The following is a 16,952-nucleotide window of genomic DNA, read 5'->3' as shown; positions in this document are numbered from 1 at the left end:
CGCCAACGTCAAGTTTTGAACGTAGGAATAGGTTTCACAAGCCGATTGGACCGGAGGAAGCATCGCTGTCGATCCTAGTGCACGAAAGGGGACCCCAGCTGTTTGGCCCTGCGCGCCCAGGAGCCCAGGCTGCCAGGGTCGCCGAATGAGGATTATTCTCCTCTGTGCAAGGACTTTTATCGATTTTTCCCCCTTCGTGTCATCATATGCCGGAGATGATGACTAGACAGAACGTGCTCCTTCACAGGGAACAGCAGCAGGCCCTGGCAGGGCCAGAGGCAAGAATTTGAACGGGGATGGTCAATCTTCATCACATCAGCCTGGCTGCTGCTAGCAAGGGCACAGCCGCACGATGTAAAAATCCGAAAATCGATGCGCGTGATCTACCACTTCGCTTTGGCCTCATTAATCTGCCGAGATGCCTGTGTTTGCTTGCTTCGCTTCGAAGGGTAGGCAGGATAGGCAAGCACAAGCACATGCCGCACCGCACACGGCTTCGGCCAGAGCCGAAGTAACCCCAGCAGACCATCGTATCATTTTGGGTGTGGAAAGGGAACGCACTGGGCATTGGACACACAGCTACGGTCGCAATAAGAGTGGTGCGGAGTGCGCTCGGCCAGGTTCGTTCACTCACGGTCTGCGTTGCGACGACGCAGCAGGCATGGTGGCATGGCAGCATGGATTCCTGGCTCCTCCTTACCTAAGTCACCTTGCTCCACCGCAAATGGCCAGGGGGAGGAGGAGAAGGATGCTGTAGAGGGAGAGACGACGAGGTCTGCAACGTTTGTTTTCCCAATGTTACAGGCAAGGCAAAGGCAGGCCAGTGAGCTCGTTGGCTGGATCTGGCTGGTCTTGCTGCTGGAACGGAACATAAGATAAAAAAACATGGTGTGCCAGGATTCCCATATATTCCCCGAGCGTTTGTGGATCGCGCAGAGGGATCGCGAAAGGACAAAATTACAAAAGAGCCTGTCCACAGCCCACTCGGGCCCCATGCGCGGTGTCCGCGAATGTAACGCTGGTAGTGGGAAGACCATCGTGAGGCTCCGCTTTGACAAGGAAAAAGCAAAGACACGAGAGGGGGGGAGTGGAGGGGTTTGGGCAGAAGGTTTGGGGACGACAACGTGGGAAAACGTGAAAATGGATATCCTGGTGGTGCCAACGACTGACGGTAGCGACAGACTGTTTGAGTGTACACACAAAACACCAACACGAAAAGACAAGAAGAAAAAAGAAACCCACCTCAGGCTATCTTGGGTCGGGAGTCTTGACCGACTCGAATGATCTTCGGACGAGCAGATGCAGCCGACAGGTTTTGTTTTTGTTTCGCGCCGCAAGCCAGCTTCTAGTTAGTCATTGAACAGGCAGTCGGGTCGTCAGAACCAGTCAGAAAGAAAGAGGCGCGCTGTCTGGGTATCGCGTCAAAAAAGACCGACAGACCGACTCGACACAACATCATGCGTGTGGTCCCGGTGGCCTGGGAATGGAATCCCTGAAGCCAGATTCGTCGCGTTGTTGCTTATGCACTCCAGCTCGTCCCAATCCAGACCTTCCTGTTCCGTGGTTCTTGGGCTGGCCCGCAGGGTACTGTTGCTTATTGCAGGAAGGAGGTGAAGTGACGGATGGATTCGTGCCCATCCTCTCGCTCCATTTTTGGAAGGTGATTCGTTCCCAGTCGCCGAATCCGTGGGTAAGTTGTCATCGTCGGTATCCGAACGTGGCTCAGAAAAGAAACCTCTGGTGTAAGTACACTCACTTTTTGTTGCTTCAATGTCCACTCGACGACGTGTGCTGTGCTTTTCCGACAACCCCCCCCACTACGCACCCACCCCCTCCTCACTCATCACAAAAGTCACAGCGGAAAGATATCAAAAGCAAACATAAGGCGGTCGGGCTAGCCCGCGAAATGATTTATCACACTTCCATACCTATGGTGGGTGCGGCGCGCCCGCGTGCTTGCATGGGGCACAAAGAAAGAAAAAATGATAGACCGACCTGACGTCGGAACTTACAGCGCACGTAGCGGCGGAAACGACCCCAACAAGCTCTGGAGATCTTTCGGGTGCAAGTTCCTGATGAGCCAAGCGTTTTGTAGATCGCAAAGAAAAAGGTTAGATGGTCTCCATCCATACCTAGAAAACCGACGACTGGGTTAGGGGAGTTCGTGAGAGTGCGGGCCTTGTTTGGTCATCTGAAACGATAGCTCGTGGCAGCAGGACGAATATAAAGAACATGTCGGAATAGATTAGGTAGCCTCTCCTGACCGCCCCTCATCCTTACCTGGATCCAACGCCGTCTCTCTCTGCCGACTGCCGCGATCGAAATAGCTGAAACAAGCCACATACGGAGCGCCAGACCCGGGCTCTCGCAGGTCCGCGCATGGAGCTGAATATAGCTCGGTGACGGTTGGTCGCTGCTGCATGGAACGAAACGAGTCAGCCGGAAAAAATAATACAGCTTCATCTGAAGCCTCATACGATCCCGCTATGGGTGTCTTAATATGGTCAGCTCAGCTGAAAAGCAAAAACAAGGCAATGCACATCTCGAGATGGTTTCATCCCATGCTGGAGTCCACGACTAAATCGTCTTGAGATCGAACGGGTGCTCGCCGGCGGCAGATAGATACCAGAGTGTCGGGCTTATTAGTGGCTTTCCGGGGCCATGATAGGACGACACTCGTCAGTCGCGTAGGCCACCTCTCTCGGTACCCCAAACATGAAACCCCATGACACGACCATGAGCAGACAAGTGGCACAGCTGGCTTCAAGGCTGGTTTGCAGGGCATTCCTATTTCAGGTGAACCGAAGAAAATTGCGATACATTTCCTGCCAGGAGTAGCTAAGCGGCGTTGGCTCTCGTTTCTTTCATATCGGCCCTTTACTGCGCGACCAGGAGGATCGTCGTCGGCAACGGCGTCAAATGTGTAAGGAACTCCTAGTCTGCGTCAAGCCTCTTCTCCGGGAAATCAGGGTCCTTGCGCCTAGAAAGGACGGCGTGTAAACGGCGCGGATGTTAGCTCGGAAGCCGACATTCCAGAAGATTGGGGTTCTACTACTACACCTATTGTAGTCTGCCGCCAGCTGTTCTAGGCATGGCGTCTTTCTCGAGCAGCCTGAGCGACTTTAGTTCGGAAAAAAGATCGTAGCGTGAATAGTGTAAGTCGCAGTGCATGTTTCTAAGAATGTATCTCCACGAGAGACGGACGGAGTTCCCATTCCTACTAGGGGGAGCCATGTGATGGCGATGGTGAGCTTAACCCTAGCGCGTTGATATCGCGGGGTTGCAGTGTCCGTCCGGTCGAGGCTGAACGAAAGAGCTGCAGTCAGTTTTGCTTGTGACCTGTGCCAGCGTTACAATGCACAGTGGCTTTGATTCAACGCAAAGAAGGCTTGAGTGACATTCCGGGTGGCGTTCAGTCAACACCCGGATGCTAGGCGAGCAACAGGCAGCGGCATTTACGAGAAATACGGACAGAAGCGCCGAAAAGGCCAAAGGAGAATTAAGAGGCACGGTGTCGCGGAGCCATGTATAAGAGTCTCTTGTATGGTTATTATGGGACGCTATAAGCAGCCGGGTTGCATTTGACGTCCGGCGAGGTTGCATCGCGAATTGGCGCGATGTAATGTCGGCTGGGTACTTTGGGCTTTCGCCTGCCTCTAGGCCATGCAGTTCACTGAATCAAGAGCCAAGCGTGTGCGAGCGTGCCCATTCGGGTTGGGGATGCCGGAAGTAAGATCTGACCATGCCGTAGCACTGCAACGCTGCTTGGGTTCACCTCTCGAAGTGCCGGGCGAGTGCCCTGATATCCCCCGTAGCCGTGGGCCGGGCTGTATCGGGTGGTTGAAAAACGCCCCGACCGTCCAGGGCCAGGGATTTCGGGGCGTGGCCTTGCCCTCGGCAGTTCTTCGCAAGTGAGTAGGGGCCTGGCTCGACGGGCGATTTTCGCGTGGTCAAGGTCTGGAGAAAAAGCGAAGCGATGAGGCGATCGGGCTCGCGGAGCCTTTTTGGTGGAGCGGGCGCCCTGGTCTTTTTCCTCGCGAGCGGTTTCAGGCTGCTGATCAGTTAATAATAATACGGTCGGATCGTACCTACCTCACAGCTCAACGTCTTTTCGCAACGTCGCGCCGCCTGATGGAGGAGCAGCTGCAAGAAAAAGGCGGGGTGAGGGAACATAAAGTAGGTACGACTGGACGACGACGATGAGATGCCTCGATCAGTGCTAGTTCGGGATATTTATCGCGACGGCCAGCGTTACACCGCAAGTCGAACAGCAATTTGTAGAGTCGCAGCCACACATGTCAAAGTCGGCAGACACACTGACGTTGCAATCTATATCACACACATGAGTGTATCTGCCCGTTGACGTATTTTGTTTCACGCAGTGACCAAATGTTCTGGCGATCCCCAAATCCATGGTTCTGAAACATGCGGCTCAACTAACTGTAGCTCTGGAACCAGATTGGGGCCGCAAACGACAAATCACAAACAGCCGAGTCAGACTTTGTAGGTCGGCGGTCTGCAGCCGAATTCGGCCCATGAGCGATTTTGCCATGTCATAAACGTCCATATCCATATGAGGCCCGCTTTGATGCCAATCTGTCCAGGTCGACGTCCTGGCAAACAAGTTTATAGATGACAAATATATGTGGTGCGTGTATTCGGATGACCTTGCTTTTGGAGGCAGATATGAGTGTATACATCTAACCTATCAGGGCATGCTGCAATGATACGTATATCCTAGTAGACCGACATGCACTGCTGCTGTTCTCTGTCTCCCATCACAAACCGGTGAGTCTTACCAAGATGTCGAAATGGGTCTCCCCGGCTTGGAGTGATGTTTGCAAATTTCCATCCATTCGTATGTCAGCTTGCGTGCTAGGGAAGGGGCTACCCGTACTGTCAGTTGCGTATAAAGAACTTTAATTACATCCTTGGCTCACTCTCGTGTAACACGATTATGTAGTGAACATGATATACCTTGCAGATATCCAGACGAGGGAAGAGGCCAGAACGGCCATGAAGCTGGTATGCTGCACCTGTATGTCCTACCTGGTATCGGCTCGAAGTCATGCCGATTCGCCGGCAAAACGTTCGCTAGTATATCTGCAGATATTTTTACGTGATTGGCACCCCAGAACGCGCAATAGCGTTGGGGAAACGGAGCAATATTTCCTTGAGGGGGCGGAGCGGCCTGCATAGATACGAGGCGGCGGCAGTACCTGTTTATCGACAGACGACCCGAGCTGTCGGTATAATCGTCCTCTTGGGAAAGTAGTACACGCACGCCTTCTGCGCACGCATATGCATCAGGCAGGGGGCAAGCTGAGGAAGATCTCAAGGATGCCGGGGGCCTGGCGAGAACGATGACTGGAAGAGAGGGTGTGTAGGTCCCATGTTGGGAACCCGGACCGGTTTTCGTGAGTCTGACTGCATCATATTGCCTGCACGATGGCCGGGCTTTTCTTTCCCTATGTGACTCTCTTACATCTCGCAATGACCAAGGAGTGCTCGGCCTCTGCAAGAAAAAGCTTATAGCGTATCTGGAGGTAGTCAGTCGCTGTTGCAATGTGCCATATAATTTGATGGTTCTCCCGATACCCCCCTCTTCCCAAGGACCATAGGACCATGTGCCCCCGCAATTTCTGTCATTACGTCGTGATGATACTGGCGTCATACCTGTCGCGTTGCTGTCGTCGTCGTTGCGCATCACGCCCGTTCTGCATAGCAGTTCACACATAGCTCGAAATGACCGCACAGGCTGATTGGAAGTTTCTGTTGATTTCGGCTGGGCATTCTTTTGGCACATCCCGTTTGTGGGTGGACGAATGCCCAATTTGTGCAGATCATTCCTCCAATAGTGAAGATTAGTGCGTGCCAGGTCGGGATTGTCGAATCACGATCGCACTTGGGGCCAGGATAGGAATGAACAGACTCCAAGGGTACCATGCCCAAAAAGCAGTTATGAGGATAGCTCATCCTTGTTGCGAGGCAGGGCAGGCAGGGATGCCTCAAGAACTCTCCCCCCAAGCTGCCAAGCGTCCAGGAACCTTACGGACCCCCTGTTCACCTGTTTCCGCGGTCCAATTGACTGCCCTCCAGCTCGCTCGCCCAGGCACTTTTGAAAAAGCCGGCCCTCCTTTTTTATTCCCTAAGGTTAGGCGGTTCCAAACGAGAGTCGGAATGGGTTCGCATAGTGCCGACCCTTCCCGGCAATCTTATAAAAAGTTCAGGGTGGTTATGCCCAATGACCAAACTCCAGAACTGCTGTTTCTGTGCCGTATTCACATACCAGTACGGCGTTAAAAGGACCTGTAATTTGCCTGTTGATTAAGATTGCAGTTTATCTCCCGACGAAGTGGGTGGATGAGATCACCCCATCTCTATCCACCCATCCTGCCATCCTATCATGCCCCCGATTCGAACGGTTCGAACATTCGGCCACTTGTCTCGTTTGTCTGTGCGCTAACTCCCAAAACAGCCAGACAGCCAGCCTGCTTGACCAGGAGGCCGGTTTGGCCATCAGCAGAATAGTCCGACGCGCCGTTTCTGGTGGCTTGAGATTCCCGAGCGAAGGGGAAGGGTACAGTACAATGTAAGACAATAGCCACAAACAGCAAAAATTAGGAACATCACTTCAAGTAGCTGACGATCTTGGGAGAAAAAAGGTTCCCAACCCCCCACACGTCAAAGTCCGAGGGCCCTCGAGCGCAGATTGTGCGTGTGCGTTCGAACTCTACAGGTCTGATATGACTCTTGAACAAGATTGAGCAGCTTATGCTTAATATCATATTCTACGACATGACTTGCTCGCAATCCGCTGTCAAACCGGCTGCACCCAAGTCGGGGACCACAACTCCTGGCATCCGGTGGCCCAAGTGGTTCTGGTCGGGTGGGACTCTTCTGACCCTGACCCGTTCTAGTGAACATCGCAGTCGCAGCAGTCTCTTTTTGGCAGTGGCTGTCTATTTGCAGTAGCCTGGCCCGAGTCATGGATGTTAGTCGAGTCTTGTCTCCGGGTACTCCGTACTAGGCACGGGAGATACAGCCCAGCCCAGACCGAAACAAAATCTCCAGATACCACCACCAATCGACAGCATGGGCTGGCGCCTTCTCATCGGCTTGCTATGTGTTCTCTAACATGCTAACATTGGTCTCACGGCGAACCCTTCTTTTAATGGCGTGCTCCTAGACGTCTCGCCACGTGCCGTATATCCAGATGTGATCTGTGTCAACCAAGTCAAGTCACCCATGACAGCTAACGGTACCTGATAGTCGAGTGCAATTAGAGACGGAACTTGCCAAATCAGGCCCTGCAGGTTGTTGTCCCCTTACTGTGTAGAGTACGATCAAACACACTGCTCTGCTGCGGGTAAATACAACATGAAGACAAACAGGTCCTTCCTTCTTGGAGGAGATTGTTAGTATGATCCTCCGAAGAGGATTAGTCGCCAGTTGCAGTTGCAGTTGCAGTTGCAGTTGCAGTTGCAGTTGCAGTTGCAGTTGCAGTCTGATAGATGAAACATTTCGGGCTGGGTGCAGGTATGGAGTTACCTGATTGGTCGAAATCGTGGCTTGGTACGCACTCTTTGTCAGATTTACAACCATTTTCAACCACTCAGATATCAGCTTGGGTAGCATCCTGACAGCCGACTAAAACTCCAGCTTGCGGCGGCACTTCGCTCTCAAGAATCTTCCTTCTAAGGTGCTCGACTCATTGCTGAACTCTATTTCCCAAAACGAGTCCCTCCAGCCACGGACCTAGTCTGGCGGTGAAGTCAAGTGAAGTAAAGATGGGCAAAGAAAACAAAAACGTCCTCGTCTACTCCAGACACTAATAAGGCTATCTGCATGTGCAGCAACAGCACTTACACCTCATCGCCTAGGGCCACCTACGTAGTAAGCAAGTCTACCCACGTACGACAATGCATTTTGCCTGAGCAAACCGATAGATGCCACAAACCCTGGCCAGCCAGCCAGGGCTACGTGCATATAACACAAGACCTGCCTAGACAAGACTCCTACCAACCTCACGAGCATCAATGGATATTTCCACCGTTGATCATGGCCCATGCGTCCAGCCGACAATCCCAACCAGCAAGTTTTGGAGATGCTAATAATATGTTGTTGTTATCTGATGTCGACAGGGCCGACGGGCCTTTTGACAAAACTCCGAACTAACCAGATCAAGCAACATATGCAAATGTCATATACTGTATATCTTGATATGCCAGCGCCCATATAACACACACTTTGGGCAAAAGCTGCAGAGGCAATGAGCCGGTCCCGTCTCTATTTTGTGATAGTTATGTAATTGCATTTATGAGTTGTCGAAGGAAGTTTGGTTGTTTGGGTGCTGAGGATGGCTGGTCGAACTGGACAGGGCCTCTCATCCTCTCGCCGTGACCGACCTGTGCCACGATAGAACCCGCGTTTACAGTGTGAAGTGAACGCACGTGGAGTATAAAGTATGTAAGGGGGTGGGAGGTGGGAAGGACTCTCGAGATCCGCAGTCCGACCACCTTTTGCTGATGCGATAACCCATCAGTGCAATCAATGCCTTACTTATATCTTGTCCATCTCTTGATCTGAGCACGATCTACACACATGCGATTCTTGCTTCCGAAATATAATAATAGCATGAGGATGGCGTAGAGCATGAAAGCCTCCCCTATCATATGTGTTGACCCCTGGGGGCGGGACTTTTAACATTGGTACGCTTCAACCCTCGGGGCCGTGAGGTGACATTCGATACATAGAGAAGGGGAGAAAAAGCATCGACACGGGCAGCCAGTGCCAGTACGGTCACGGTATGTACCCAGCAGCATGCTACCGTCCGCAGCGCCGTACATTGTGGTGGACAAAGGGGGCCAAGAAACAAAACGTGTGGATGCCGGCTGCATGAGCATGGGAATAGCGTATTTTACTGGTAGTGCTCTGGAAATGCCGCTAGCCCTATGCATAGTAGCGCCCTCCTGCCCTCGGCGCCCAGGCGCCCTGCTGGGGGGTGCTCGGGGGCTTGCTGGGAATGCTGGTAATGCTGGGTACATGGTAATTTAGTGCTGTTGCAGGGCCCCACGCGCCGCTTTCGAGAGCCACGATTTTCGGGGTCGTTCCTTTGGCTAACTTATACAAGATACACGCTTCAATGTTCTTAGCGCAGTGCCTCCCCCGTCCGTCACCCTTCATCGTCTGGCAGTTCGCGATGCCGAACATCTGCACCGTCTCCTCCCCATACAATCTCTTGAGACCTTGACTGTTTGGGCTCCTCTCTCCTTCCTTTTGGCTCTATCCATTCGGGTTGAATTAAAGAGGGGACGTGAGATTCGCGCGCTACCTTACGTTATATCACTTCTAACCTCCGTTCGCTCTCTCTCTCTCTACCTGTTTCCTACTCCAGGATCTAGTCCATTCCTCTCTCTTGCCCCTTGGCCATTTGCCTTTTGTACCTGCATAAGTTCATTTGTTTGTTTTGCACCTCGAGATATCCAGTCGTCGTTTTTTTTGTTTTGTGTTCAAGGACGGGCAACCCACACCATTCCATACATACATTGCCTCGCGCGAAGTATTTCCTGTTTTCCGACTGTCAATCAAAGACCTCGACACGCCACACATACCGAACCCGGGCGACGAAGGGCCACTACACACTCGAGAGCTAAGGTTCCCCCGACAACTCAACACAATCCATCTGGATCGGAACCGAGCTAGATGCAAAATTACGAAAACGTTTAAGGCATCAACGCAGGCATCGACACGAACATTGAGTTGCAGCGCATTTGCAGTGGCCAAGGAAGGAAGTTCTGGCCCTCCTGTTATTCGACCAATCTCCTGCCGCCGGGCCCTCCCGTTTGAACGGTAACGACCAATTGCAAGCTGGTGGCAGTCGTACCGAGCTGCAGCTAGAGCTTCGACGGAACATCGATAACTCGGCACCTCGAAAAACGGATTAGAGCAACCAAAACCGCATTGCGGCCTCACTTTTCACTTTCAAGTACGTATGCATTTTGACCGAAGTGGCCATGGACTTGGCCTCACCTGCCCAGACCAGCCACTACGGCTTTGCACCCCGAGGGCGTTAGACGTCATTCACCTCACTCAGCGATTGCCCGGAACAAGTGTTTGCGCGCGCAAGGCCAGCTGCCAGATAGATAGCTGTGGCCCATCCCACGTACATGCAAGGGCGAGCGCACAATACTCCCTGTTGTGGAACGATGCTTTGCGCCGCCGGCATGATCGCATAAAGCATGGCTTTTCAATACTTCTCGAGCACGCTGCAGCCTGCACCGTGCTTGTGAAGGGACGAGATATCACCTCCAATGAATCGACCGGGGACTGCAGGGGAGGGTTCAGCAGCAGCCACGCCCTCCCGGCACTGGCGTCATCAGCACCCGGTATTGATATTCGCCGGCAATTTTATTATTCCCCCTGATTTTCGCCATGCGCAACGAGGTCCCCTACCAGAGCGACCATCTGTCTTCTCCCTTTTCGATATACCTGGGAGAAAGTATATAGCCTGCTAACAATTTCTTTCTTCAGATCTGAGGGTCTCTAACTGAGTCTCATCGCTTCACGGTGTCACTTTTTAAGGCCCACAGGACGGCGAAATAACTTAGCCAAACCGGCGAGACATACCGGCTCTCTTCCGGCAGTCATTGTTTCTGCGGTTGTGCACCCAAGCCTTCTTCGCAGCTGCAAGGCGCTGTTCAGTCGGATCAACACCACTTCAAAATAGGTAGGCCGTTGGTTGCTTTGCTGCGATAGCAAATTAGCAATCCCAGCGGACCGGCACCGGCTTTATTCGCAATTTCGGGACGCGGGTAGGAATACTCGGGTTCGAAACGGTCCTTCTTCCAGCCAAGCGAAGACAACTTCGTCGTCAAGCAAAAAGCAAAGAAGCAGCGACAAAACCAATCTCACGCCTCGCTTATTGTGCATTCACCCATTGAGCCGGGACGCAACCTACAGCCTCCAGACGCATACTGACGACCAGCATTGGGCAGCTTGCAGCTGAAAGGCCAACCGCATCGTACCATTCCTCTCGGCACCGCAGCCCCTGTATCGAAGGTACTCCGCACCCCCTGGTCTTAACCATACCCCGGACTATATTGCATAACACCGCAAAGTGCGCAGCGAGGTTTCCCACCAGTCCTATCGCGCCCAGCTCCTGGTCGACTTGATCTCTTATATCCCTTCCTGGTATCGCATTGGAAGCGTCGCCCCCCCAAACACCTTTTTGGGTAGTAAACATCGGTCATTGTTTTCGATCACCCTCGACTCAACATCGTCGACTAGTCGTGATAGAGGGAAAAGATCGATGAAGTCATCGGAGACATAACCATCGCTCCGGCCATTAATACGAGACAACACTGTTGCCACAGCAAGTAGCTCATCATGCATTCTTCGTATGCATCTCAGAGGCCCCCTTCGGGAAAAGCCGCCAAAATCCTCGGCGCGACAGAAGACTTCTCTGGCGTGCCTCCTGCACCCAAGAACTCAAACCATAAATACGCGGGGTTCCTCGAGCCCGCATTGGATGGGCCGCCCTCGCCAGACCGTCTTAGGCAGCTTAGCCAGGAGATGAGGCGCGGTTCGCAAGCCGACGTACGGCGCGGTTCGCACGCCGACACCAGACGCGGCTCTCATGCCGATATCAGGCGCAGTTCAATCGCGGAAAAGCGCCTAAGCGGTTCAGCTGCTGAAAAGCGTCAAAGCCAGAACACCAGCTCGTCAGGTTCCTCTTCCCTTCTATCGTCAGGCTCAGACCGACCATCATGGGAGCATGGCTTGGAGCAGCTGAGTTTGTCACGGAAATCCTCTCAGCGGTCCACGACAAGCAGCTTGCCATCGCGTGAGGGGCGTCCGGAGAGCCTGCAGATATTTGGAAAGACATTATTTAACCGCAGGGGTAAGTTGCGGAGGGAAAGCAGTGACCAAGGCTCATTGAACAGCTCTCTACAACACAGCGAGGTTGAGGCTGCTCCTGTCGAACCCCGCCGGAACGCGTACGTAAGGGTCGATCCCGTTTATTCACGGGATGCTAGGAGGGCCAGAACGCGAGCGCAAAGGATCGATGCCATTCATTCACGGCGTTTTAAATCGGCGGAAGGGCAAAGGCGATGCTGAGGCACCGGCAAAAAAGATACAAATCTCTGGTCCCTATAACTTCCAACATCTTACACATTCCCAGAGCGATGGTATCGACAATGTCGAGGAGAATATGATCGACCTCTCAGATCCGCGATACGCGCGTCGGCCAACAGACCCGTTCCCTAAACATATTCGACCCGATCATTCGCATTTCGCCAACTTTTCGTCTGAAAGTTTGACGGGTATACAAGAAGACCCATCTGCTGGATTGCATGCGCGGAAGAATAGCGAGCTGCAAGCGCGGCCGCCTTATGGCCACGAGCGAACCCAGACGCAGCAGAGTCGATACTCTCCTTCCGCGCCTCCTCGACCTCCGGTGAAGCGAACCCAATCTGAGGAGCAAATGCGAGGCCCGCCTCCTCGACCGCCAAGGTCTCCTATCGGAATGAGTTTCAACTCGCCTCACCCCCGCCCAGGCTATCTAGTCGGACGCCATCCCGAGAAGAGCTTGACCCCCTGGAGCGGCCAATGACCAACTGCAGCTCCCGGCAACCAGCGCCTTTTGTTCTGTCTCCTGCCCCACCAATGCCAGAACCCCCTGCTACAGCACAAGGCCTGATTGGCGACTTCTTCGGCCCGAACGAGGTCCCCGAGGAAGATTTTGGCTCGCACGCCATCACGACACCGGATGATGCAGCCTGGCCTCTGACGGCCAATGTCCTGACGGCATTGCCCGATGTGCCGGAGGAGGAGGAAAGCTCTGCCGCAGCCCGACAGGAATGCGGCAGTGTGACGAGCAACTCGTCTTTGAGAGGAAGCGTCTCGGTTCCTCTACTTCGTAAGAAGTCGCAGGCTCAGGGTCCTGGTCAGCATCCCCCGAGCAACGCATCAGAGACACTGGGCAAATTCGATATGTTGGCCGCCCAGCGTCTTATGCGAGGGACCATTGATGATGACGGGAGCGTGTACGAAGACGACCTTAACTGGGAAGATGACATCGATTATTGCTACGAGCATGCTGCCGAAGCTGATTTTGATTATGCCTGGGAGCGGCCATCTGCCGACATGACGCGAGATTACGACGAAGAGGCGCAAAGTCCGAAGACAACCAAGCCTAGACCGTCGCGACACTCAGCAGGTCAGACCGGCAACCATCTGTTTCTACGCAACAAATACGACGTCCCGGCCCTGAGCCCCGCCAGCCAAACATCAATGGCCTCTTCGCAGGGTGTCATCACACCAACACTCCAGCAAGGACCCGTGACTTCGAACTTCTCTCTGCCTCGAAGGGACAGCTCCACGCTTGCTGGCCGTGGACATAGCCGTGTGCCATCTCGGGTCTCGGCTTTCAAGGAATCGCAGGGTTTCATTTCACCATCTCTGTTGATTCCGAACGACTACCATCAACAGATGCTTCTCCACGAGAGCGAGTTGAGGGAAGAGGACGAAGATCATGAGGCCATGTATCTGAGCCACGGCACAAGTTTCCTCGACCCAGCAGCTCTCAAGAAAGCGAACGCCCGCGCAAGTTCTTCGACGACACACTCGACGTACTCAGATTCGTCGAGTCGCCACCGGTCGGCAACCTCAAACTCGACGGCCTTTACACGCTGGACAGCTAGCAGCGCCGCCACCAGCATCGAGGGCTGGCAGGCTCCTAGTGATGACAGCGACAACACCGTCTCGAAGATGGACAACGATAATGTGTCGCCGCTGCCTGTTTTCCAGGATGTCTTCAAGCGTGACGCCAGTCGCGAACGCCACGTCAGGGCTCAGTCGCATGCCAATGTGTTTGCTCCCAACGACGACGGCGAGGTGTCTCCCGTCACTGTTGAGAAGCCCTCTCCCAATCTACCTGCGAAGTCTCACCGTAGAGCGAGGACCAGCAGCCGCAGCCAGAACACCATACCGGCTTCATTTGGCCTCTTCCCTGCGGTCCCGGGCACTTACAACTTGCCAGGAGGTCGAATCTAGGTCGTAATATGTACTTACATATATGCATCTATATATCGCTATTTTTCTACCAGCAATATCTTTCTTGATAGTCATTATCCCCATTGGAGCCTTGAGCTTCGGTATCGGCCACGGTTTCGGTCGAACCAATACCTCGATAAGCCCTCTCCGGCTGTATTTTACATGTGCAACACAGGCACATGAAGCATTGTTGGGCGTTCTCACCTGTCGTTACTGGCGCCTATTCCATTCCTTGTTTTTCGATTCATTTTCAAGTTGGGTGCGGATTCTTGGGCCCCCATAGACAGCGGTTGCGCGGAAAAACATCGCATTCTCTTTTGTGTACACCAGGCTGGTTATTTCAAGCCAAGGGGAATGGCCCCAGATTCGTTACACTGGAACACCCAGCGGCGTGGCGGTGAAAAGGGGAACATCAAAAGCTGTTTTTTATTTTTCGTTGATGCATGATGGGATTTTCATGAAATGTTGTATCTCCTCAGCAAGCCGCGTATAGAACGAATGGGGTCCTGGGTTGCATATATTCCGACCAGAGCCAGTTTTACATTCAGCGTCACATCACCTGGGGCGTACTATGTATACTTCACGGGCTAGCCAGTCCAGATATTTCCTTATTTAGTAGTGTGTTCTTTGGAAGAGGATGGTGGAGAGAGAGCAAGAGAGCAAGAAGAGGCGATTTATATACTTAGACGTCGAAGGGGATGCTCCAGAGCATCAGAAAATATTAGTACACCAGCTATGTCTGGAGCCAAACTTTACAGCTGTCTTGTCTTGTCTTGTCATTAAACAGTGCTCATTTCGTTCTGGCGTCGTAGAATGCATTCATCGTTGTTGGATGAAACGAATCAATGATGCTTTCCCTGGACAATGTTCGCAACCATCGTGGTAGGAGTCCATGCTTGAGCTTTACTTGTTGGGCTTCGGATACAGATGTACGTATACTTAGTCTAATTGACCCTGCTTGGATGAGATCACACGGGTGATCATCATGTGCTGCTGCTGCCCTTTGCTAAGAGATCCTCGACACGTTTCACTTTGTCGGCGGCCGACTGCTTCTTATCCGTCCTATGGTCACAGCAACAGTCAGCATACACACACCACCATCTCATTTCATGTGGTTTGTTGGCTTCAGCCGTTCCCTTGCTGGGCCGGGCTAGGTAAGAGCGGGTATGTATGTATATGTATATAGGTACTCACCTGGAGCCGACTCTCATGGACGACTGAACCCGGAGGACGCCCAGCGAGTGGACGAGGCTGTGGGCCTGGCCGATGACCTTCATGACCTCATCCCAGGAACCCTCTGGACGATAACGTTAGCATCCATCAATGAGAGAGTTATGAGGATAGCAGATGGGTAAATTAATTACGCCCGGCAAGGACGTACCGACGGTGGTGCCGGCCGAGTGCATGGTGCAGGTCAGGCCGCTGGCGTTCAGGAGCTTCTGCACCTCGGCCACTTCGTTGGCTACGGAGACGCTGCCTGTGCCGACCTGTGCGTGAGGGGGGTGTTTAGCATTCTGTGTTTGCTGGGTTCGGGAACGGACAGGGGAGAGGGGAGAGGGTTGAACTAACGGGTATGAGACAGAAGTCGGCGTATGCGCGCTCGGGGGTGGCGATGCTGGTGTAATCCATCTTGATAAGCGTGGTGGTGGTGGCGGTGGCGGTAATAGTTCTGGCGAAACGTTGGAACTGTAGAAGAGGCTTTGACCGGGCTATATTTATCAATTCAAGGATGGACTGGATGTTGTTAAAGTAGATGAAGTGTCCGTCCGGATGAGTCTGCCTCTACAACGAACGATTGTTGGCGGCGGGGTCGTCGCCGTGCCCGGAAAGCGCCGGGTCTGCTGCTAGTGCGGTCCCCTCTTTTTCTGGATGGCTGTTTGGCCTCGCCTTTGAACTGCAGATGAGGTAATGCTCATACTTGAGCGCTGACGTGCAATTTTCACATCGATGTCTATGAACTTCGATATACATAGTGAACTGGGTCCTCCAGAGAGCGGTATGGGAAACCCTTCTATAGGTGCGTTGGGGGTGGAAGCGTCAGGAAGATGAACGTGGCTTGGGGGCTATGTAGCAGCTATGTCTCTGTACTCGTAGTCACGCTCGATCCGGGATATTTTATAAATTGTGCAAAGATTTGCTTCGATCAGTCAAACTCATCGGCAGTGTTCATGTGATGCTTGTGTAGCTCTGGTCTGTTGCTCGGGCTGCTGGGACGGCTCAGATGCAAATGCCCTCGAACTCGTGACAAAATAAGGGGTACAATCAATTGGCGGCTTACACAGCGGCACTTTACTTACCGAAGAGGAGCCAAGCTCTAAGTGTCACACATCTGTCTTGTTTATTACTGACTACTGCCCTTTATACTCGTCTCAGGAGTCGCGCTGAGCCTGGTACGGATGGTCAATGGCGAGGAAGACGACTAGAGATGAAAGACTGGGTGTATGGCAGGACCTGGTTCATCAGTCAATGAAACTATCCTGTGTTTTCGATAGGCAATAGTGTAACAGCGACCCCTACAGCATCGTTTGATCACTGTCACCAGGTACCGTACCGTCGTCTCATCGGGTGTGGTAGAAAGGATCTTCGACTTCACGTACAGCTCTGCTTCATATCTTGAAGGGGTACACGGAGCTATATCAGTAGTACTATGATAGAACAATTCTCCAATAGCGACCTGTCCACGAGTTTCTGTTTCTTAGATTACTTTAGGTAGGTCAGTAGAAGGGCCGTAACAGCTGGGTGTTTAGATACCCTGCCATATGATAGTTTAGGGTAAGAGAACAGTTGTTTAGCAGTTCACGCTGGTGGACAGGAATAATGAAGATGGATCCTTGATTCTTTTCTTCGTGGTGTCGCGGAGATCAATACGCCAGTGAACAGTCTTCCGTTTGTAT

General features: G+C 52.8%; 2 protein-coding genes across 2 annotated transcripts; one reads left to right on the top strand and one right to left on the bottom strand.

Moving 5' to 3' along the window:
* Positions 1-11,388: 11,388 nt before the first annotated feature.
* On the top strand, positions 11,389-14,058 carry PG997_002454 (uncharacterized protein; the record flags this gene model as incomplete). Its single annotated transcript, XM_066806769.1, has 4 exons — positions 11,389-11,902; positions 11,961-11,999; positions 12,048-12,516; positions 12,561-14,058. 4 exons carry the CDS (start codon positions 11,389-11,391, stop codon positions 14,056-14,058), a joined length of 2,520 nt encoding a protein of 839 aa, XP_066674065.1.
* A 983-nt stretch (positions 14,059-15,041) lies between these two features.
* PG997_002453 (YkoF-like protein) lies at positions 15,042-15,744 on the bottom strand (the record flags this gene model as incomplete). The annotated part of the gene is made up of 4 exons (XM_066806768.1): positions 15,042-15,120; positions 15,253-15,353; positions 15,444-15,545; positions 15,628-15,744. Coding segments are annotated over 4 exons (399 nt in total), but the record flags the coding sequence as incomplete, so codon positions are not given.
* Positions 15,745-16,952: the final 1,208 nt, after the last annotated feature.

This window comes from Apiospora hydei (genome assembly GCF_038363865.1).
Source record: "Apiospora hydei strain CBS 114990 chromosome Unknown utg000003l_segment0_segment0, whole genome shotgun sequence".
Lineage (NCBI taxonomy): Eukaryota > Fungi > Ascomycota > Sordariomycetes > Amphisphaeriales > Apiosporaceae > Apiospora > Apiospora hydei.
Note: the sequence above shows the minus strand (reverse complement) of the source record. Positions and strands in the feature narration are given on the sequence as shown.